The sequence below is a fragment of the Carcharodon carcharias genome, chromosome 21 (assembly GCF_017639515.1).
Source record: "Carcharodon carcharias isolate sCarCar2 chromosome 21, sCarCar2.pri, whole genome shotgun sequence".
NCBI classification, from domain to species: Eukaryota; Metazoa; Chordata; class Chondrichthyes; order Lamniformes; family Lamnidae; genus Carcharodon; species Carcharodon carcharias.
In genome coordinates, this window is record NC_054487.1 from 38662891 (window position 1) to 38687876 (window position 24986).

The following is a 24986-nucleotide window of genomic DNA, read 5'->3' on the forward strand; positions in this document are numbered from 1 at the left end:
CCCCAATACAAGGAATCATACAACCATATAGCCTAGCCCTGCAAGTTAAAATAGTGCTTGCAGTATTATCCAAAATGGCTTCAAGAGCTACACTGAAAGGTTGGATCATTCAGATGACTTCAGATCCTTACTCTTAGAGTTCAGCTGCATAGGGAGGATACCAATGCTGGAGCATTCTATTATTGCTGACTCGATCTCACTTTGTAAAGAAAAATTGAAGAACTGGTGTTAATCTGGGTCTGTGTTTAGAAAGCACTAATACTGGTGTAAAAACTAGGGGGAGAACTTTCACTATGTCGGGTGGGCCGAGCAGGGGCGGGCACAGGTCCATGCCACCATTTTACATGGGCAAGCCAATTAAGGCCCGCCCAGCATATTTCTCAACTCCCGAGGATAGCAGGAGTAGGTGGGTGGCGGTGAGTGTTCACAGACCACTGGGTCCAATGGCAACCTGGTGGCCTGTTTAAATGAAGGCCTGGCAGCCTTTGCAAGGCTGCTCACAATGGCCGGCAGAAGAGCTCAGCAGAGGGCTACTGTGCATCACACAAGTCCGGAGGGCAGGCCAGCGGGGCGGGGCAGGCCAGACTGGAGGGTAGGCCAGCGGGGCGGGGCAGGCCAGACCGGAGGGTAGGCCAGCGGGACGGGGCAGGCCAGACCGGAGGGCAGGCCAGCGGGGCGAGGCAGGCCAGACCGGAGGGCAGGCCAGCGGGGCAGGTCAGGCCAGACCGGAGGGTAGGCCAGCGGGGCAGGTCAGGCCAGACCAGAAGGTAGGCCAGCAGGGCGGGGCAGGCCAGAACGGAGGGTAGGCCAGCGGGGCGGGGCAGGCCAGACCGGAGGGCAGGCCAGCGGGACAAGCTAGGCAGGAAGGTAGGGCAGTGGGGCAGTGTGCCCCTCGTTTCTCAGATGAGTGCCTAGCTGCCTTCCTGGAGGAGGTGGAAGCACGTCGGGAGGTCCATGTTCCTAGGGACAGGAGGCAGAGGCCCCCCCACCCCACCCCCCACCCGACCAAGTATGCATGGGAGGAGGTGGCCGAGAGTGTTACCTCCCAAATTGCGGTGTGACGCACATGGGTCCAGTGCAGTCAAAGATTCAACGACCTCCTGTGCTCAGGAAAGGTGAGTACCATGTTGACTGAGGTCACTTAGTGCAGCCGTCACCCTTCCCCCCCAGTAACTCTGAGTACAGTAACGGCATTGAATCCTTCACGGCATGGATCCCTCGCTGGGTGGGCCAGCAGATATTGCCCATGCCTAGTTCACCCTGAGGGGGTTAAGCTAAGATGGGTTCTGCACCCACAGCATGTGTGACACTGACACCCAGAGTATAGAATGCAGTTGAAACACAAGGACCTGTACCTGGGCATAGTGCTGGAACTGGGAAGCATGTCAAAGTCAGGGTGCAAACAGGCTGGGAGGGGAGCTTCCACGTGGTGAGGCACCCATCCATCTGCTGGCCTTTGGCCTCTGTGTGCTTGTGTCTCCTTGCTTAGCAAGGTTAGACCATGTGGTGCCAAATGTGAAGGAGGCAGCATGTGGGCAAGGGTGAGTCAGCCCTGGCTTCTTTGTGTGAATGTGCGACAGCTGCGGGGTGATGAAGCTCTGGGGTCCTGCAATGTCCCACTCTGGCTGGGCTGGCAGGGATGCAATGGGAATCCAGGTGTAAGGTGGGATAATCAATGCTCTTCTCTCCTTTTCAGGAGAAGACTGCACACAACACTGCCGAGCGGATGCGGACTGGCAGAGGCCAGGCCCAGTTGGTGATCCTGACACCTTTTGAGCAGAAGGCGATGGATCTGGAGAGGCGCCATGCAACCAGGTCCACCGGTGGTGGTGAGGCTGGGGTGCCATGGGGAAGTATGTTTGCTGATCACTGAGGTCACCATGTGTGTCACAACAGCCATGGCACTGCTGAATGTGATTGAAGTTTGCAACATGGGCTGACCATTGATTATGGAAGGATGAGTGCATACTGATCCAGGGGACAGGCATGCACATTGACATCGTCTCCACTTTAACTAATCAAATATCCTTGTTCTTCCTTTCAGCATCACCAGAACAGGGCCGGGAGGAGGAGGCAGAGGGCCCACCTCTCACACCTGAGGGCACAGAGGAAATCCACTCAACAGCGTCACACCATCTCTGCCAGGCAGACACCAGCGCAGATACTAGCACCTCAGTGGGCAATAGGTCATTGGCTAGTGTCCTGGGGCACATTGATGAGGGCACTTCCGACTCGTTTGAGGTGCGAGCAGAGACAGAGAGTGGTCAGGGCGCCAGCAGTCGGAGGACTACTGAGAACCAGGTACATGCTCAGTCGATAGCCGATGATGTGCTTCTGGAGTCGTCCGTGAGGCAGCGAACACTGGAAGTGCAGCAGGGTTTGCGGGAGGATCTGGCGGAGATACATGAGGCTATGCGTGGCATGGTGCCCGTGCTGGAGGAGTCCACGCAGAGCATCACCAATGCACTGAGCCTCATGGCCGAGCGCCATGCTTCCTCCGTGGAGAGAGTGGTGACTCTCGGGAAGAGGTTCCTCCAGGAGAACAATCAGGGCCTCCCGGGGTTGCGCTCGGACCTGCAAGCCCTCACAGCAGCATTGACCTCAGCTGGTCATTGCCAGCGTGGGAGATGGTTTGGGCACTAAGTATCCAAGCTTGGTGCCCATCCATCTACGGTCAACAGGGAGGTCTGAAGCGACCACACGTTGGTGCAGCAGTTGCCTGTCATCTCTGTGGGCTCCTCTCAGGGCGTTTCGGATGAGGGCAGCAGCTCCTCCGTCCCTCTGCTAGTGACTGTGGGATCCGATGAGGCTGCGGCGACTGGGGAGATGCCAGCTGTGGCACTGGCTGCTCCCTCCCAGGTGGGACCATCAAAGACTCCACAGGCCAGAGGGCAGCTGCCAAGGTCATCGAGGCCAACAGGACAGCAGAGTGAGCAGGCTGTCTCAGATTCCGGTGCCTGTGAGGGGACAGCACCTAGACGAAGCACCCATAAGCATAAATTTAAGGCACCTTAGGCACACCACGGGTTTCTCACTGGTGGTTTTACGTTGTCCCACCATTAGTTCATTTAAGACTTGGTGTGATGTGAAACGCTTTTTTTTTGGTTTCTGAATTTATTTTTGTAATTTCAATAAATTTTGACATGTTGCCATGCCTCAGGGTAATTCCTTATTTCTGAGGGTGGATGGGAACCCTTGATGTTATGAGTGAATTGTTTGACATTGAGCTTTATAGACAATGCCCTTAGTTAATGTTCCTGCCCTGGCAGATTTTGCACTCAGTTATCGAGTGTGGAGCCTGCAGCCGCCCTGGCTTGTGTTGAAGTTCCATCTGTGGTGTGTTAGCTGAAGGTTCTTTGAATTAAAGCCCCCCGGGTGTCCCTGCCTCCCTGGCGTATGACTGGGTCAGCGTCTACCCCCTCAGCATTCTCCTGTGCGTGCTTATCCTTGGACTCACTGCTGGAATCATCGTGTATAACCGGAGCAACTGCGTCCACATCTTCCTCATCCACTGCGTCGCCCCTTTCCAGTGCCAGATTGTGGAGAGTGCAGCATGCAGCCACTATCAGTGACACACGACCTGAGGGGCTTAACGGTCCAGGCATCGGAAGCGCATCTTGAGAAGACCGATGGCTCTCTCCACCACAGCCCTTGTGGAGGTGTGGCTCCTATTGTATCACTGCTCAGATTCTGTTCTTGGATGGCGGAGAGGCATCATACGCCACCTTCTGAGGGGATAGCCCTTGACACCCAGCAGCCAACCATCCAGCTGAGCCAGACCACTGAAAAGCCTCGGCACCTGGGAGTGTCTGAGGATGTAGGCGTTGTGGGAGCTGCCTGGGTACCTTGCACAAACTTGCAGAATCTGCATCCTGTGATCACACACTATCTGCACATTCATGGAGTGGAAGCCCTTCCTGTTGACGAAGGCATCGGGCTCACCTGCTGGCACCTTGATGGCCACATGTGTACAGTCTATAGCACCCTGGACATGGGGGAAGCCAGCAATGACTGTGAAGCCACTGGCTTGCTGTGTCTGGCTGGCCTCGTCCCAGTGGTAGTGAATATGAAAGTCAATGCACGCCTGAATTAGAGCGTCTGTTACCTGCTTGACACAAGTGTGGACAGCTGATTGGGAGACACCGCAAAGATCACCCACTGACCCCTGGAAGGAACCGGAGGCATAGAAGTTGAGGGCAGCTGTGACCTTTCACACCACTGGCATGGCATGTCCACTCACATAGTTGGCACAGATCTCAGGGCCTATCATCTGACAAATATAGTTGACTGTCGCCTTTGAGAAGCGGAGGCTCCTTCAGCACTGCTCCTCAGACATATTGAGGTAGCTGCTTCACCGCCTGTAAACCCTGGCAGCAGGATAGTGGTGTCTTCTGCGGCCCCCTCAGCCTTGGACTTCCTATTGGCCCTGAGCCCCTTGTGCCCGCGCCTCTCCTCCCAAAGGTGGCTCCCCTGGAGGCTGAATATGGAGGCTGGACTCCTGGCCTCCTTCCCCTTCTGGCCCTCCCTTCCCCCTCAGAGAAGGTGCCTCCAGTGGAGAGCACAACTCCCATTCCAAGGGTAAGGGAAGGCTTCCTGAAACCTGCAGGCCCCAAAAATGTTCTTTACTGTAGAGTCCTAACCTGAAGGCTTTTGCTCCTGTCCAAGCAGCTGGTATGAATTTTGAAGTATTACTGCTCACGCAGGCAAGTAGCAGTAACTTTCACAATTAAATATCTGACAGATAACATTCGTGACCCCACTCACCCCTCTTATCCCGCCCGCAGATGAGGCTTATACAAATGTCTCCTACCCACCTGCCCGTTGTGCCCATGTGACGCCTTGAAGATTGCACGAACCCCGAAAAGTTGCAGTCAATTGCTGCCTCAAGGGCCTTAACTACATGATTAATTAATAGCGGGCACGCATTGGAGAACATGGCTCGCCTGCCCACCTAAATATCGCAATGGCGCGCGGTAACATTGGGACGCTAGCCTGATGTCACCATGTGTCATTTTACACGTTGGCCTGTGGAGCAGGCCCCGCACGCCAATGGAAAATTTCTGGCCTAGGTAACATCTTTTTCCATGTGGGGGAGATAAAATATTCCGCAAAACCTATTTCGCTTCCCAAAATTGTTGAAAATAGAATCCTTTCTCAAAGTTATAACTGTTTTACATGATCATGGTGCGTCGCAAGCAGTGCTTGAATCTTAAATCAATTTAAAAAGTAATTATTTTGAGATCAACACATCAATGCTATTTCTCACAGTCATAAGCTAGTTTAACACGCTAAATAATATCATAGAGACTTTAGACTAGAATTTAAAATATGATTCGTTAGGAAGAATGCTTTGATTAATAGAAAAAACACCCTGGAACTATAATGTTGGTTAACAATGCACTATCTAAAAATCCTTTATCATCATTTAGTGGTGGCGTTAATCTGGTTAAATTAAGTGAGTTATTTGCTCAACTAGATTAGCAGACAAATGAATTTCAGCTGATTGAGTTAAGCATTTCTATGATATTACCTCACAGCATAATTTCTAGGCCATATTTTATTTAATCAGTAATTAAAATGAATTATTACAAAAGGTGCCTTACCCCATAGGCCCAAGCTTCCTGTAATCTTCTTCAATTATTTTTATTGATGCTTTTTCTCTGCTGTTCTTTTCCTTGCCAAATTGAAATGTGTCTGAAAAGCAGTTATGTTTTAGAGAAGCCAGTTAGATTCTTTAAAACAGTAACATTGAAGTTATTTCAGAAATAATGCTGGACAAAGCCTCAAAGTACTCATAAGATATTCTTCCCTCCTTGATCTTAGCAAAGACAGTAACTCATTTAAAAAAAGGTTAGCCCTGAAAATAGCAGATAAAGGAATTTATATCTTAAGCCATTTATTTGCTCATATCACCATGAGTAATTTATAGGATTATGAAATTTTGGAATGGGGCAAACATCAACTTCACTGGCCCAGACTATTCTTATACTGCTGCATTTCCCCATTCTCTATTTCATTGAGCTGGGGTCAGTTCTCCTCTGAACTTTCCTCCCTGGTTCCTCTTCATCTCCCAGTCTACCCCCTAGCAACGTACCTTTTAATTTATTTTGTTGTGCATTGGTGATTTAAGTGGGCAGGCCTTTAACTTTAAGTAAATTAATGCACATTAATTTAAAGAACCCTACTTATGGGCAGCCTATGTGAAGCTTGCCATTCTGCCATTATCAGAGCCACGCTGAGGGTGCAGTCTGAATCTGGGCCTTCTAGGCCGAGAGCTGTTCAAGAACATCCTGCAAGTCCTACTGCAGTCCCCCCAAGTGAAAGTCAGAAACCTTCCACTAGCCATGCTGCAGCCACTGTAACAGCACTGTGCAGGAGCACCAGGGCAGACCAAGGCACATGGAAGAGCTAGGCACTAAAAGAGATGCACAAGGGTGATTAGTTTATTGTTAATAGAATATAACACAATTTAGTGTCTAAATTTGGATTAGAAGGGAACGATGTGATTGTCAGTACCAGAGGTGCATAACACGCTGTTGGAGAATGGGCAATTGGAATTGAGGTTACTGACATCTCCCTTGAATTATTTGTTCACATACAGACCAAAAGGATCAGTCTAGGTTGCTGCCTTCCTTCCCCTTCCTTTTCTTTCATGACATCCCCTCCTTAGTCTCTTCATTCTCCACCTCCTCCTCCTTATGCTCCTCTGTAGTGGCAAGGGCTGTTGTCTCATGATCATAAAGGTTTTAAAAAGTGCAACAGGCCACCACAAATTTTAAGATTTGCTCAGCCAAGTATTGCAGGGCTTCTGCAGAGTGGTCCAGGCAACAAACCATTGCTTCAGAACACCAATGACCTGGCTCTCAGTGTTTGCCTGCTGCATGAGTGAGAGTTGTGGACTCAGTCATGAGCCATGCCACCAGCCAATTGCCCTTGTCACCCAGTAGCCACCCTTTGGTTTGTTGTGGTAGTTAAAATACAGCTGGAACAGAAGACTGCCGCAGAATGAATGCATTGTGATTGCTATCAGGATACCGGGCATTGACCTGCATGATTCACAGTCAATGATCACACATCAGCTGGACTTCGAGTGAGTTGAATCCTTTCAGTTCAGGTACATGGCAGAGCAGGCATGAGGTGCGTGCAAAGAAATATGCATTGTGACGATTTCCATAGAGACTGACAACCTTTTAACTAGAAGTTCAGATTTCCTTTTAATAGCTAAAAAAAGACAAGATTTCACATTTGAAGACTTTAACTGTAACACAAGACTAAAAGCACCATCAACTAAACATTATTTTTATAGGGAACTTGTACTTTAAACCACAGAAAAGAACTTTTTTACTATCAGCATGGCTGAAAAAATACACTTCATAGGTATGCTTTATACTGTCTTTTAAGTAAACATTCAATTCTCCCAGAATTATCCCTAAATGAATCTTAGCTTACTTTCCATAGAAAGTTTCAACTCCAGAAATGTCTTTCATGGTGCAAATTTGGCTAAAGACTTCTTCCTCTAGCTAAAACTAGGCAAATTTTCCATCCTCATTTTAACTCCTCATAAATTTGGTGCTTTCAATCTGAGCCCAAGCTGCCACCCACATTCCTGTGCAGTGAACCACATAAACTTTTAGCCTTTAGCTACTTTTTCTCTCTGGACTCTGGCAAATTAATCTTGTCTGCCTTCTCATATTTTAGATCCTTCCCCTCTCAAATCCTATCTTCATGGCAACATCCATCACATTGACCCTGTATTCAGATAGAAAATCTGATTATCTATCTTTGATATCCCAATTCTCTTTTAACTTGGAAGTAAATGGACAGTTTAAATGGACAACTGTTTGCAAGCTGACATTGTCAACACTTTTCTGGGACTTTGGAGACTCACAGTCTAGTCACTGCTAAAACAGGCTGCTGCCATTGTCTCCAAGTATAAATTTATCTTGCATCTTCTGCCCAGTGAAACAATCTGGGCCCCCTTTAGACTCTAGCAATCAAACCACACATGCTTGCTGTCAGGCAGACTTCAGAACATCACCTCTATTTTAACTTAAATTAAAGTCACAGTCACAAAATGTATCAATCTTCTAAACCTCATAATCCTATCAGTGTGCAGTCAATAGCACCCTGCGTCATGGGTAAGTCTGCAATTGTTGCAAACCTTTGTGCTTGCTCCACCTACTTCTCTCTGTATCGCTGCATTGGGACTCTCAGTGATTTTCCTTACACAGCTTTGCACTGCAAACTGCAAGATGTTATGAACATTTCCAGCATTAGACTAGAAAGAACCAGGTGCCTAAATGTTCATAGCCATAGTTACCTTCACAGTCACTGGTCCTTGCCCAGCTCTGAGGTTGTAGTGTGCCTGCAGCAGTCAGCAGATTTCAGTCAGGACCTCCTTAGTGAAGTGCAGGAATCACAATCATGGGTTTCACTGAGGTTCAGGTTAGAGAATTGTTCCCAGTTACCTGAGTGGAAATGACCTCCTGCTGCATGTCAGATCAGTGTTGTTTGCTGACTGATGTCATGATCCACCTGCTCTGCATAAATCTGGTGACCGCTAACCTCATTACCAGCCTGGGGTCCAGTGCACTTCATGTCAAAAGTGTGTAAACCACGGATGCTATTCTGGAACTTTAAAGGCTCTTGTAGCTGAAATGCTGCCAAGCCTAATTTCTCCTCCAATGGATTTAGTTGGATTTGAGAAGATATGAAAACAAAACTCAAACGGAAATGTAGCGCAAATCAAAGAAAATGGAAAAGGTGGATTTCTGTACAGAAATAAACAAATGAGAAACAGAAGTGTTGAAAATGTGTTACATCCGGTATTAAGGAACTTTTAAATATCCACAACTCTTCATCACTCTCACCTCTTGCTTTGTATCTACTCTGTAAAACACTTTGAGACATCACTCTGCCCCAGAGAAATGCAAGATGCAGTGGTTGAATATTTGATTGATTCAATGGTCTGAGGTTAAAGATAATGGTTACCAAAATCGCTTCTGTAGCATCATTGGTTTCAGCCATAGGGGAATCCAGCATTGATAAAATGCTGCTGGTTTGCTTCTGGCACAGCACCCCCGGTCACCATGCTTAGAAGGGTGATGATGCAGGTGTATCCTGGCTCCCCTGGAAGCACATAGAGCCAGTAGATTATGAGGTCAAACCAGAAATTAATGCTGATTTGGCACCTGACCTGCCACATTGAACCTTGCAGGTCCTGTTAACGCCCTCTGTTAAACACTCACAGTTGAGCATGCATTCAGCTGCACATACTGTTCAAAAAGTATTATGCAACTTTCAGATGTTTTTACTTCTGCTGCTGCAGAAGTAGTGAGAGAATTGTGTGCTGCACTGTTGAGGGATTTCACACAATCCGATTGTGTCAGGAGGGAGTGGTTTTGGACCTTTGCTTGGAGTTTGTGTAGGTTTCTGAGCACAATGCCTGCTCTCACTCTTAGGGCTGTGGTTGGAATCCTGCCTGACTGCAGCACAACAGGGAGATGGAGCAAGAGCAGTGCCGAGGAGAAGCTGCGCGGAGAAGGAGTCGATCTCTCAACAGAGATCATAACTGCCTGGGATATTCAGAGATTATTTTTACCTCAGAATCACAGAATTGTTACAGTACAGGAGGAGGCCATTCAGCCCATTGTGTCTGCATCAGCTCTCCAAGTGAGAATTTCACCTAGTGCCATTCTCCTTCCTTCTCCCTGTAACCCTGCACATTGGTATTTGAAAAGAAACTTAAGTCTAATTCACTTTACAATGGCTCGATTGAACCTGCCTCCACCACACTCTGAGGCAGTGCATTCCAGGCATTGCTAAATTCTGACTGCAGGACCACATCCCTCTTTCTGTCTATGTCGTCAGTACCCATGTGGACCATGACTGCTGGCTGTTCAGTCTTCCCCCACGGAGTGCTGTGCAGCTACTCGATGACAACCTTAATCCTGGCACCAGGGAGGCAAACATGCCATCCTGCAAACACATCTGCGACTGCAGAAACACCTAACTATTCCCTAACTATCAAATCACCCATCACTACTGCTCTTTCAGTCTTCCTGTACCCCCTCAGCCAAGAGTAGCGACTGAGGTGCCTATGATTCACCAAAAAGATGTTGACAGAACTGTGCCACTTTCTTCAACAGGACTTATAGCTGCAGGGTGAGGACAGAGGCCAACAAAGTCACTATCGTCCTCAACTTCAAGGATACTTCCCAAGTTAGAGCCAGCCACATCACTAACATTTCTGAGTTCACCATGCTTTGCTATACTAAGGAAGTCACCAATGTCCTGTGCACAAAGAGAGAAGACTTCATTCTCATCTCTCTAAGCAGAGAGGAGCTGGAGAATTGGGCACATGGGTTTTCCAGGGTAGTAGGATTCACAGTGGTGCAGGGAACCGTTGACTTCAAGCGTGTGGCTGTGCAGGCACCACATAAGGAGACGTACCAGAACCACAACCACAAAGGGTTCAAATTTTTTAATGGACAGTTGATGTGAAACCATGCACAGAGCATCATGCTGGTGAACACCTGCTAGCTTGACAGCAGCTACGATGCTTCAGCTCTGTGCCAGTCAACTGTTCCTGTTATATTCAAAACACCATGTTGAACCAGAGGATGGCTGCTTGGTGATAAGAGCTACCTGCTAGACATATGACTTATGATATTCCTTAGGCACTGACCACCTCTGGACAGTGTGCGTTTAACGGAAGCCATGCTACAACCAGGAACATCATGGAGCAAACCATTGGCACTCTAAAACAATGGTTCTGCTGTCTAGACTGCTCAGATGGAGCCCTCCTGCACTCATCAGAGTGTGTGTCCAAAGTCTAGACAGTTTGGGAGGAAGAAGAGGAGGAGGAAGGGGAAGGAAGGAGGCAACACCATCAGTCCAGAATACCATCATTCTGGACAGGCTGTGCAAGAAGATTTATCAGACTCTGGTTCCCCTAAAACATCCCTACATCAATTCATATATGTCCAGCCATTTTGAATGGGCATCGACAATGAGTAGAAATGTTATTCCTAAGAAAGGTCCTACACAGTCAATGTGTGACCACACCCAGGGTCTACCTGGCCACTCCCAAGTGTATAACGGAGCTGTCAATGGCAACTTTTGAATTGCTGACAATTGTGCGCACAATTCTTCACTAAACTTTCTGTTTCACCATCAATCCCGGCCACCATAGATAGCTGCGTGCTATAGTCTTCATTCGGGAAATTCCTGGATGTGCGCTGTATAGTTCAATTAAAAGTGGCTCCTCTTCCTTTGGAGGTACTATCACTTGTGCTCCCCAAAAAAAGATACCTTCCTGGCTGGTTATTTCATACCTTCCGTTGAAGTATGGTTTCATTTTGTCAGATAACTGGTTCCTGTGAGCAATCATGTAATACTTGTTCTCGTACTTGAGGTAAGACTGGTTCCTGACTTTTCCTGTCTTTTTTTATTATTCATCCCTGGGATGTGGGCATCACTGGCTAGGCCAGCATTTATTGCCTATCCCCAATTTCCCTTGTTCAGAGGGCATCTAAGAGTCAACCACATTGCCGTGGGTCTGTAGTCACATGTAGGGCAGACCAGGTAAGGATGGCAGATTTCCTTCCCTAAAGGGCATTAGTGAAACAATTGACAATTTTGCGGTTATCATCAGACTTTTTAATTCCAGATTTTTATTGAATTCAAATTTCCCCATCTGCTGTAATGGGATTCGAACCTGGGTCCCCAGAGCATTACCCAGAGTCTCATAATACGACTATGGCACCGTCTCCCTCTTTGATCTGTTGAATGCATGCTGGTGAGGAATCTAAGAAATTTAACAATAAAACAAGTTCTGTGGAACTGGAACTTGCTCATTATTTTCTTGTAAGGGCAAATGACTAACAGCACTGCCATTTGTGATTTGATTGCCAGGCCTATGTATGAAAGTATATTTGTATGCTGCCAGGATTAAAGCCCACCGTTGTATTCTTGCTGAGGCTGTGGGTGGTATAGCCTTGTCCTCAATGAAGAATCCTAGCAATAGTTTATGATCTGAACTGATTGTAAAATGGCAGCTGTGTACGTACTGGTGAAATTTCTTGACACCAAAGTTGATGGTCAGGCCTTTTTCTATCTGCGAGAATCGCTTTTCCATTGTGGTGAGTGTCTTTGATACGTAACCTATAGGTTGTTCCGTGCCATCGTCCATCTGATGAGATAGCACTACTCCCACTCTGTAGGGAGGTACATCAATGTCAGCACCAATCCTTTCGTCTGGTCATAATGTGTCAATAGATTGGACGAGTGCAACAATTGTTTCACCTTTATGAAAGCTTCTTTCTGGGGCGCCTCCCAAGACCAACAGTTCTTTTTGAGTAGAGAATGCAGGGGGGTCAGCACTGTAAACAAATTGGGTAAGAACTACTCATAATAGTTGATCATTCCTAGGAATGATTTGAGCTCTGAAGCGTTCTTTGGTGCAGGTGCCTCTCTTACGGCTCTCACTTTTTCCTCAATCTGGTGGAGGCCCTGTGAATCTACCCGGTGACTCAAATAGATTACCACCCTCGCTTGGAACATGCATTTTCTTTTTTTAAACGCACTCCAGCTTGCAAGATAGATCTTAAGACTTCTAAGTTTGCCAAATGCTCTTCTTTGGTGAATCCTGCCACCAATACATTGTTTAAATAGACTACAACCTGGGGCAGTCCCTGCATTAAGCTTTCCATTGTTCTGTGAAAGATGGTGCAAGCCAAGGAGACGCCGAGAGGAAATAGTGTATATTGGTACAACCCTTTGTGGGTATTACTTGTGACAAATTCCCAGGAGGCATTATCTAACTCTAGTTGTTGATATGATGACTCATATCAAGCTTTGTGTAGGTGGTTCCACCTGTCAGTTTGGCATACAGGTCTTCAATTTGTGGAATGAGGTGTCTGTCCAGCTTTGCTACTTTATTAACCGTCAATTTATAGGGCAGGGTTTTACCATCTGCGAGCGGGGGTGGAGCCTGCTCGCCGACAGGTAAAATGACGCAGGATGACGTTGGTCAGAATCCTGATGTTACCTCGCCCCATTTAAATTTTCAGGAAGGCGGGGACACAGCAAAACCAGCTGCGGGCCTGCTGACCTGTCAATGGCCAATTGAGGCCTTTGACAGGATCAATTAAGTAATTAAAGGACCTGCCCGTCCAACCTTAAGGTTGGTGGGCAGGCCAGGAGCCCTGATGACAACTAGAGAAAACATGAAACCTCATTCAGCAGCAGGATGAGGTTTCATGTAGGGTTTTAAAAATTGTAATAAAGTTGTTATGGAAATTATGAACATGTCCCAACTCATGTGACATTGTCACATGAGGGGATATGTAAGGGACTTTTCTTTTCTCTATTTTTACTATTTTTAAAAGTCAAGGCGATCTACCTGAGGCTGCACTTAGCCTCAGGGAGATAAGTGCGCTCTTTCATGCGTGTGTGTGTGCGTGAAAGAGCGCACTCTCGATTTTAGGGATTCCCCCCATCCGCGCAGGAAGTGAATAGCACTTCCTGGCAGACGTCATGCTGGGCAGGCCTTAATTGGCCCATCCACATAAAATGGTGGCGATCGGCTCCATGCCCACCCACGATTGGATCAGGCCCACCCACCCGACGGACGGAAAATTCAGCCCATAGTCTTCATCAAATTCGGACGATTTGGTCTGGTTTAAGGACGGGGACTATTGGCGCTGCCCTTTCAGAGAACTGCACAGGTTGTATAGTGCCCAGTTTCCCCAGTCTGTTCAGTCCAATGTCGACTTTTTCTCACTGTGCGTATGGTACTGGTCTCCCCTTCATGAACCCAAGGGATTGCTTCTGAATCCACATGAATTTTTGCCTGCAGCCCTGGTTTTTCCCAAGTTCTTCCTTGAAGACTGTGACGTACTTTCAAAGTAATTCTGGTAACCCACTTGCTCTCAACTGGAAAATTTCAGACCATTCTAACTTAATCTCCTTTAACCAGGTTTTCCCCAGGATGCTTGGCCCCTCACCTGCTATCACTATCAAGGGTAGCTTTGCTGCTTGGCTTCCATAATGGACAGTTATTCTGCTTATGCTTTTTACTTGAATGTCTTCTCCCATGTACGTTTTTAGTTTGGCAGCTGTTTCTTCTAAACTTAATTGATGTCCACCATTATTCAGATATCTGAAAGTGTGTTCCCCAATTACTGTAGTGGAAGCTCCGGTGTCCACTTCTAATTTACTTTCATTGTGACAAATATTGGTTCTGTCTTTCCAACTTTCAGATTAAACAAGTAAATGTCTGAATTTGTTGTTTCCAGCTCTTCTACAGTATAGATTTCATTGAGCTTCTTCTTTTATTTACAAGCCTGCTTGCATCTTTCCTTGTATTGCCTCATCATATGTCCATTTCTATGAAAATAGTAGCGTTCGATTTTTTTAAACTGCCAATCACTAAAAGACTGATTGTTTCCACCTCTATTAAAATTATTCTTTGATTTTGCTCTAAGTTATTTTTCTTTTGTCTTTGACTAATGGGGGCCGTTTCCCATTCTTGGCAGAGTCTTGCGTTTTTGTGTACTTTTTGGCTGGGGTTTCCTGCCCAATGTGCAACTGGATTGCTTTTGAATCTCTTACTGTGCTTTCCATGGCCAGCGCTATCTCTAGCGCCTTCCCAAAATCACTTCGGACAATAATCTTTTCTGAATAGTGTCCTCATTCATACCACACACTAAACGATCTCTGAGCATGTCCTTTAGAGACGTACTGAACTCACAATGTTCCATTAGCTGCTTCAAATTTGCCATGTAGCATGTAACTGTCTCACCCAGGGCTTATTTTCAAATTAAACTTGAACCTTTGCATCATTACTGAGAGCTTTGATTGATAATGAGCCTTCATGAAGTCCACCAATTCATCATGATTTTTCAAATCTGGTACAGTTGGTGCTGTCAAACTTTGAATCAAACTGTAGGTTTTATTTCCACATGTATTTAAGAAGATTGCTCGCCTGTTCTCTTCCCCTGTAATCTTGTTCGCTTAAAAAAAGGACATGAGGTGTTCTGTGTAATGAGACCAATCATCTGTGGCTGGATCAAAGGATCAATTCTCCCGAATTGTGGCGTTTTGAGAGGATAACCTCTTCAATTCTAACAGAGCGTTTTACTTACAATCACTGGGCGAGGTACAGTGCTGATTTCTTTTCAACTTGATTTCTTCTGTTTTATCCTCGTCACCAGTCTGTTGTGAATGGTGGCCAAGTTGGTACTATTGATAGAGTTGATCTGCAAATATTTCTTGGGTGGAAACTTTAAGTTTATTCACAAGCTACTCAGCAATTACTACATGTGTGCTTTCAACTCAAACTCTATCTCTACACTACTCTCCTGAGGTAGCCCGCACTACTCTCCTATTGGTTACTACAGATCATGTGATCTTCCTTAACACTCTAAATAAAATTATAATTACTACAACCTCCTAAGGTACGTACAGTGCCAGTAGCTGAGCTGGTGTCTGCAAGTGTCAGATCTAGTAATGTCATTTTTTCATCAGACATTTACTCTTTTTTCTGCCACTCACCTCACTGTGTCTGACCAGGCAGCAGTGCTTGGAGATCTGAAAGCATAAATGCAGAAGGGAAAATAAGGCTGAGGAAAGGCAGAGTGGGAAGTAACCAAGCAGTGCATGGTCATATGATCTGCAGTTTGTGCTTCATACCAGATGAAGGTGAAGTGGAACTTCAGAAGCCAAATAAGGCAGAAGCTGACTGTCATACTAGATTGCTTCAGTACTGCCAGTTGCCACGGTCTCAGTGACGGCTATACCAATAACTTGGAGCACCATCTTCTTCAAGGGGCTCAGGCATTGTAGCCATGCCTATCTGCCGCTGGATCTCTGCTGGTCCCTCCTGTTATGTGTCCATCTTGTGCTGCAAGAGGGATGACAGAGCATCAGTGAACATATTGCAACATGTTTGTGTGATGTGCCTGTCATAGCTGGAAGTATGTGAATGCTGTGACTTGTGGGTGTCAGACTTGCAGCCGTGGGAAATGGGTGAGGATGAGATGGAGGATATGAAATTTAGGCTGGAGTACTGATAAAGATTGCAACGGGTGAGTGAATGGGCTCTGCTGCATTGAGCAATGTGAACTTCGCACATGTACACAAAAGACAGAGCTGCCTCAGGGGGATGAAGCACTGTTTAACAACATTTAATGAACAAAATAAAAATGTCATAAAACATGTCTCCTCATGTGACTTTGACATGTTTTTAATTCAAGTGCAAAATTTTTATTTTATTTTTACTTGCTTTAGGAAACCTCATCCCGCCTGTGGGCAGCATAAATTTGAAATTAATTGCCTTTTTAATGGCCTTAACAGGCCTTTTAATTGTCAACTTGCCCGACGTCATCAAGCGTCATTTTATGCTCGGCCTGGTCAGGCACGCACCCACCCACCCACCAAGCTCAATATTCTGCCCCATGAAAACATTGCCGATTGTTATAAAAATCCATTTGGTTCACTAATGTCCTTTAGGGGAGGAAATCTGTTGTCCTTACCTGGTCTGGTCTACACGTGACTCCAGACCCACAGCAATGTGGTTGGCTCTTAAATGCCCTCTGAACAAGAGCAATTAGGGATGGGTAATAAATGCTGGCCTAAAAATTCAAGACAATCATGTCTGACCATCCACTTTAATGCCTTTTTCCCACACTATCCCTGTATCCCTTTATATAATTGGTATTTAGAAATCTATCAGTCTCTGCTTTAAACATACTCAATAACAGCTTCCACAGCCCTCTGGGGTAGAAGATTCCAAAGATTCACAACGGTCTGCGTAAAAAAAAATTCTTCTCATCTCAGTCCTAAATGGCTTCCCCATTTTTGTCCCCTGGTTCTAGACCCCCACCCACCAGGGGAAACCTTTTACTTGCATCCACTCTGTTTATCCCTTTAAGTATTTTGTAGGTTTCAATGAAATCATCTCTCATTCTTTGAAGTTATAGAGAATACAGACCCAGCTTCCTCAATCTCTCTTCGTAGGACAGTCCCGCCATCCCCAGAACAAGTCTGGTGAGCCTTCACTGCACTCCCCATATGGTAATAATATTCATCCTAAGGTAAGGGGGCCAAAATGGCACTCAGAATTCCAGGTGCAGTCTAACCAAGGTTCTATACAATTGAAGCAAGACTTCACTACTCCTGTACTCAAATCCTCTTGCGATGAAAGCTAACACACCATTTGCCTTCCTAATTGCTTGCTGCACCTATATTTTAGCTTTCAGTGACTTATCAAGGTCCCTTTGTACATCTACACTTTCTAATCTCTCACAATTTAAGAAATACTCTGTACATCTGTTCCTTCTGCCAAAGTGGATAACCTCACATTTTTCCATTTTATATTCCATCTGCTATGTTCTAGCCCACTCAATAAGTCTGTCCAAATCCCCTTGAAGCTCCTTTGCATCTTCCTCAGAACACATATTCCCACCTAGCTTAGTGTCATCCACGAACTTGGAAATATTACATTTGGTCCCCACATCCAAAGCATTGCTGAGCATCGTTTGAAATTTAAATCAGGCAGCTTGACCCTGAGGAATGAGTCAGCGAATGGCTGTCACTTAATTTACAGCTGAAACAGGTGCAATGTATGTACTTTCTGTCTGCAAAGAATAGAGCTCCATGTATTAATATATGTACATACATTGTGCCTGTTTCAGCTAAATAAAATAAGTGGCAGCCATTCACTGACTCATTCCTCAGGGCAATGCCATAACCAATCAGGGTTAAGCTGCTTGATTTAAATTTCAAATAATGTTTGGCAGTTAACTGTCAGTCACCATCAGTGGTGCATTCTCCATGGCAATACCACTTGCCAACCAATCAGCATTCTTTTCACATACAGTATAACTTGTTGTCTTCCTCTTATATTGGTATTCTTGCGAGTGTCCTGATGAGAGCAAGACAAAAAGCTTAGACATGTCTCTGTTTTCAGCAATACTCATTGATATATTTTGTGAGCAGTTGGGGCCCTTACCCCACACGAGAATGAAAAATGATTATTCCTCCTCACTGTTTTCTGCCTGTTAACCAATCCTTAATCCATGCCGTATATTACCTCATATCCCATGTGCTTTCACTTTGCTAACCAACCTCCTGTGGGGACTTTATTGAAGCCTTCTAAAAATCCAAGTGCATTATGTCCACCAACTTTATCTATTATGTTAACAACATCCTCAAAAAACTCCAACAGGTTTGTCAAACATGATTTCCCTTTCATAAATCCATGTTGACTATGCCCAATCATTTAGCTTCTCTGCCATTTCTCTATTCCCCATTATGAATTCTCCTGACTCTGCCTGTAATGGACCCACATTTGCCTTAGTTAAACGTTTCCTTCTAACATACCTATAGAAGCTTTTACAGTCCGTTTTCATTTTTTGCTAGCTTACATTCATATTCTATCCTCCCTCTCTTTATCAGTTTCTTGGTCCTCCTTTGCTGCATTCTAAAATGTTCCAAATCCTCAAGTTTACTACTATTTCTGGTAACTTTATAGGCCTTGTCTTTTAATCACAAACAATCCTAACTTACTTAGCTAGCCATGGTTGGCTGACTTTTCTTTTTTTGATTTTTGTGCCTTGATGGTGTGTATAATTACTGTAAACTATGTAATAATTCTTTAAAGACTATCCAATGCCTATGTACCATCATACCTTTTAATATATTTTCCCAATTCACCTCAGCCAATTTGCCCTTCATACTTACATAATTTATTTTGTTCAAATTCAACACCCTGGCTTCAAGTTGAACTATCTCACTTTCAAACAGAGTATAAAATTCTATCATATTATGGTCACTCATCCCTAAATTTTCTTTCTCGTTACACAGTACTAGATCTAAAATTGCCTGTTCTCTAGTTAGTTCCTCTACATGCTACTCTAGAAAACCATCCCTAACACTCTCCAGAAACTTGCTCTCCACAGCATTAGTACTCATTAGATTTACCCAGTCTACGTGCAGATTGAAGTCACCCATGTTTACCCATGCTACATGATTCTCTAATCTCCTGACTAATACCATGCTCCACACTACCACTACTGTTTGGTGACCTACAGGCAACTCCTACCAACGTTTGCTGCCCTTGCTGTTTCTTAGCTTCACCCAAACAGATTCCACATTTTGTTCTTCCAATCTGAGATCCTCCCTTACTAATGTACTGATCACATCCCTTATTGCCAAGTGCAACTCCTTTTCCTTTTCCTTTTTGCCTGTCCTTTCTAAATTACCGTAATGGTAATTATATCATACCCATTTACCACGATTTGTGTCTTTAAATCATCTACCTTGTTGCAAATTCTGTGTGCATTCAGATAGAGTGCCCTTAATTTTATATTTTTAACATTATTCCACATCTTAAACCTAGCTGATGCTTACCTTCATTTTGCCTGCCTTCTAAATTCGCTTGTTACTTTTCTACTTCCTGTTACCAGCTTTACTTCCTTCCAATTAGAGCTTCCTCTCAGGTGCCCATCCCCCTGACAAGCTAGTTTGAACCCACCCAACAGCACTAGCAAATCTCCCTGCAAGGATATTAGTCCAGTCCTGATAAGGTGTCACCCATCATCCTGCACACAGCCCACCTGCCCCAGAACTGGTCCCAATGCCTGAGGGATCTTATGCCCTCCTTCTTACACCAATTCTCCAGCCACGTGTTCAATCGTTCACTCCTCCTATTCTTATGCTCACCACTATGTGGCACTGGGAGTAAGCCTAAGATTACTGCTTTTGAGATCCTGCTTTTTAATTTCCATCCTAATTTCCTAAAACTTGCTTTCAGGACCTCATCCCTCTTCCTACTCATGTCACTGGTACCAATGTGGACCATGACCTCTGGCTGTTCACCCTCTCCCAGAACAATGTCCTGCAGCTGCTCCGTGACATCCTTGACCCTGCACCAGGGAGGCAACATATCATTCTGGAGTCATGTTTACTGCTGCAGAAATGCCTGTCTGATCCCCTGGCTATCAAATCCCCTATCACTGTTCCTTTTCCACACTTCTTCCTCCCCTTCTGTGCAGCTGAAACATCCATGATGCTACGGACTTGGCTCTGGTAGCACTCCCCTGAGGAACCATCCTCTCACCAGTATCCAGAATGGACAACCAACTAGCAAGCAAATCGACTCCAGGGACTCCTGCACTACCTGTCTGGTTCTCTTAGACTGCTTGCCAGTCACCCATTCATTCTCTGCCTGTATACCCCTAACCTGTGGTGTAACTGCCTCCCTAAACATAATATCTCTGTTTCACTGATGCACCACAGTGAATCGAGTTCTGAGATACAGAGCTCGAGCTTCTGCAGTTGGTGACACTTCCTGCAGATATGTTCACCTAGGACATACAGTGTGTCCATGACTTCTCACATTACACAGGATGTGCATTCCTCTTAGCCAAGCTAACATTTCATAGTGTACTTTGAAAACTATTCTTAACTTACGAAGTGCTCATCAATCAGCTTCTTCTGCTGTACCAAAGTAAGAGCCAACTATGGGGGGGCTGTAAAGATAGAATGATAAAGGAGCACCTGCCTCACCTAACTCCCTCGCTCACCGAAGTCCCAGCATGACACACATTCCACTCAAAGCAGCACTCGGGGCAGATCTTGGTGCTGATACACAGTTAACTCTTGCAAACATTCCAACCAGAATAAATGGTACTCCTTCATTGAGCTGCTTGTTTGAGATTACATTGATATTAAAAAGAATGAAAATGTTTTAATAGGAGGTAGATATAATTTGGGTCCTAAGTATAGCAAAATATAGAATCCACAGAGGAATAAAAAGGTCTTTGAGTGAAAATTATTCAGATAACAGCAATTGTCACTACACCTGCGGATAGAAAATGATCCTTTCGCAATTTAATGAACACAAGTATTTATTGCACTTCAGCAATACTGACTGTGCAATTTACACCAGTTTGCTTACCTGAAGCTAAAGTAAATCACGTGCAGCCAGAGCCAGGACAAAAGCAGAATGATCACAGTGATGGGGAACACCAGCACAAACCAAGACCCAAAGTTTATACATTGGCAATCCGGGTAACGCCTGAATAATAAAAGACATAATTGGGAAGTGAGAACAATCAGTGCTATTCAGTCAGAACAAATGTGTGCTTAATGCAGCTAACTCTTTTGGTTAGACTATTTCTAGTGAAATCTGCCTTGCAAATATAAATTTTTCTTAATATCCTGACCAGTTTGGAACACCAAGGATGATGAAAGAAAGAAAGTATTTTTTGAAGATATTATCACTAATAATGGTCTGGATTTTACAGTGGGAATAACAATGAGGCATTCAGTGCTCACAGTTATTCTGGAGTAAATCTGACTGCAACCTCCAGTGTCTGCACACATGCAGTTAAATATAGAAATTAGGGAGTTGCAGCCTGATTTGCTGTGGCCTCCACAAGGTTTGATACAGCAATAAGTTGCTGATTGATTCAGAATTAAAACTTAAGAAGGGCATGAATTTGTGCTATTTACCCATTAAACTAAGATACCCACTAAAAGTGGCAGAAAATGTTAGAGTTGATGCATTCAGGTATAAGTAAGCTTTTAACAGCATAATAAGTCTTAATTATAACTGAGTGAACTTTCTGACCTTGAAATTTTAATTTTACTAGTGTCGTGTCTCATTCCTTCAAAATTTAATTGTTGTTGGAGATTGAAAACAAATTACAAAGTTTCATTTTACTTTTATTCTCTTCTCTTAATCTTATCTTCCTTTCCCTCTCTTAGGCCTGAGTTTTCAGCCTGGTGGGCGCAATTGGCTGGGAAACGGACTGCCAACCGTGATTGGCCTCTGACCACAATTTCACGCTGGCTGCCCAATTAATGGCAGCCAGCATGAAGTGCGAGCTTAAAAGCTCAGTGCTGCTGGGGTGGGTGCGGGAGGAGTGTGGGCGATGATGTCAACACGGGCGAGGGCGAGTGCTGATAGAAAGCTCCCTGAAGGCAGAGAGCTGCCTCAGGGAGCTGCAGACCTGAAAACCATGAAATAAAGTTTTGAAAATCAGGAAAAAAAAAGCATCACAATCAGGCCCCTGAACATATAAATGATCAAAATGTTGTCCACAGATTTTTATTTTATTTTATTTAATAACAGAAACCTTATCCTGCCCTTGGATGAGGTTTGATGAAAAATGTAAAGCCCACCTGGCTGATTCACCCATAACTATGAAAAATTACAGATAATTGCGTCGTTTATGGGCTTAATTGCCCTCTTAATTGTCGGCAGACACGAAATATCGCACAACTGCCAGATGACATCGGGACGCTCGCCTGATGTCATCTCACATGATTTCACACCCGATCGGGTTGGGCAGGTGTCTGTCTGATCAACGTAAAATTCAACCCTAAATTTCATATTTTTTGTGAGTAGTTTTGCATTGAACTCAATATTCTAATTTATATTTCCTGATTTAGGCTTGCATGTCCAGTGAGAACTCTTCAGTCTGTTTGGTTAAAGAGCACTCTTTTACTTGCCCTGTTTACACATACCATAAATCCAATTTAGAGGGCTGTAAGAAATCGCTAAGTTCTATATGTTGCCACTGAAAAGTCTAAAGAAGTCTGTGGGTGGTTGTGCGATGAACAATAATGGCCCTTTATTCCTAGCTGACCATGAACTCTTCTGAACAAGTAATGACCTATGTATGCTGGACTACCATTTCCTCAATGCATACCCTTGCAAATATCAAATAATTTGGAATGTACCATGTCTCCTGAAATGTGTAAATTTACCACAGTACATTTAAAACATTTATAGATATATATTTTCAGATTTATTCATAATAGATCCTGCATGATTTAAGCCATTGTTTAATTATGATTCTGCAGCAAAAACATTCTATCTGCGCCAGTCCTTCATCATTTTCAAAAAAATAGAAATTCAGTTGGATGAAAACAAAACAAAACAAAAATTAGATGATCTCAAAGTTGTGCTTGGTTTAATAACCCACAGTTATCCAGGACCTGAGTATGTTCCATAGGTTCTATCAACTGTGGAACACAGAAAAGAAAAATCCTTTTAATACATTCGACATTCTTTTGACAATTTATATCATGCCATGTTCAGGAGCTTTCAACCACTCCATGATTTCCTATTTTATCTGCTTGCTGTGAAATATTTATACAAATGGCTTAATTTTTTTAATATTCAATTCTGTCATTGCTCATTTTAATTCTTCAGATGAGTTTCTTAATCTACTCTATCCTGTTTGTATATTCACCACAGTCCACCATAGCACCAGAATCATAGAGCTGTTATGGTGCAAAAGGAGGCTATTCAGCCCATCGTATCTGCACTGGCTCTCTGAATAAGCATTATCATTCAGTGCCATTCTCCTGTCTTTTCCCCTAACCCTGCACATTGTTTCTATTTAAATAATCAACTCATGCCCTCTTGAATGCCTCGATTGAACCTGCCTCCACCACACTTCCAGGCAGTGCATTTCAGACCCGAACCACTCGCTGTGTGAAAAAGCTTTTGGAAATCATTTTAAATCTGCGCCCACTCATTCTTGATCCTTTTACGAGTGGGAACAGTTTCTCCCTATCGACTCAGTCCAGCCCCCTTGTGATTTTGAACATCTCTATCAAGTCTCCTCTTAGCCTTCTCCGCTCCAAGGAGAACAGTCCTAACTTCTCAAATCTATCTTCATAACTGAAGTTTCTCATGCCTGGAACCATTTTTGTAAAACTCTTCTGCACTCTCTCCAATGCGTTCACATCCTTCCTAAAGTGTGGCGCCCAGAACTGGACACAATTTGTAGACATTGATTTAAACCTAGCTGTGATTGTTTTTTGATTAATTAATCAATAATAATCGGTGATGATATGCCTTCGCAAGACTGTTTTCCATACAGGCCATCCACAGCTGTTGTTTGTTCTACATTTCTATTTTCCTGCTAGACCACCAATTGTTTTTTTTTATTTATCAGAAGTCCTTTCTTATTGTATTTTGACACCAATGACCTTTGAACTACATGCCAAGACAGGAGTGACCTCACATGGAGTGCAACAGGAGATGGAGTTCGATTGATGGACTACAACCTGATTGATGGCAGATGGGAAGACACCATCAAAATATGCATAAACAACTTGGATTCTGAAGTCTGCAAAGCTTTGCATTGCCTGTGAGGAGAATTGATAAGGATTCATGTTTTTCCAGAGTCATTGTTTTGAGAAAATGTGAACTAAGTGTTGAAAGGCTGGAATACAGCCAGAAATTTGGCTTAAAGAGACATTGCTTCCAGGATTTGGGGCTGCAGCCGGAGTGGACTAGTCAATCATTGAAGACTACAGAGGAAGGGACACCGGAGTGACTGGCTGAACAGTCCACCCTGTAAGGTTACTCAGAAACTTGGTAATGCATGTACCAAGGGTAATTTTTACCAGTTTAGCGTCCTATCGTGGAACAGACTAAATTGGGGTTATCCATTTTGGGGAGCTGTTATGGAACAGACCAATTTGGGATTATTGTTTATGTTTTAAAAAAAACTTACCTTTCTCCTTTTCTTCTGATATATATAGTGCTTTCTCCTTTTAATAAATTTATTTTTTTAAATTTTTGCTCCTTCCTCTTTTTATATTATCAATTATAATTGACATTTTATCATTATTATTGTTATAAGTATCCAATGTTCAATAAAATTGTTGCTTTAACACATTACTTGGCATTATCACTCATTCCTGTTATGTCCAGAGAATGACTCCGAACCTAAGTGAGACTCCAAAGGAACACTGACATCCCCTTACACCTTAAACTTCATCATTCCCCTCAGTGCTATAAAAGTTTACTTGATCAGTACGAACACCCATCCACCTCCCTCACTCCTGCTTTTTTTCCTTCCTTATGTCTCATGAATATATTGTAGCCAGGAATATTAAGTCTCAATCTTCTCCTTCTTTGAACCAGGTCCCTGTTATTGTCACTTTATCATCTC

The 24986-nt window shown here is 44.3% G+C and overlaps 1 protein-coding gene across 1 annotated transcript in view; it reads right to left on the reverse strand.

Moving 5' to 3' along the window:
• The window catches only part of slc13a1 (solute carrier family 13 member 1), a 71828-nt gene that overhangs the window by 37035 nt on the left and 9807 nt on the right, over positions 1-24986 (reverse strand). Inside the window, 3 exon segments of the mRNA XM_041215644.1 lie at positions 5604-5694; positions 20456-20463; positions 20966-21085. Coding sequence (XP_041071578.1) covers positions 5604-5694; positions 20456-20463; positions 20966-21085 — 219 coding nt within the window.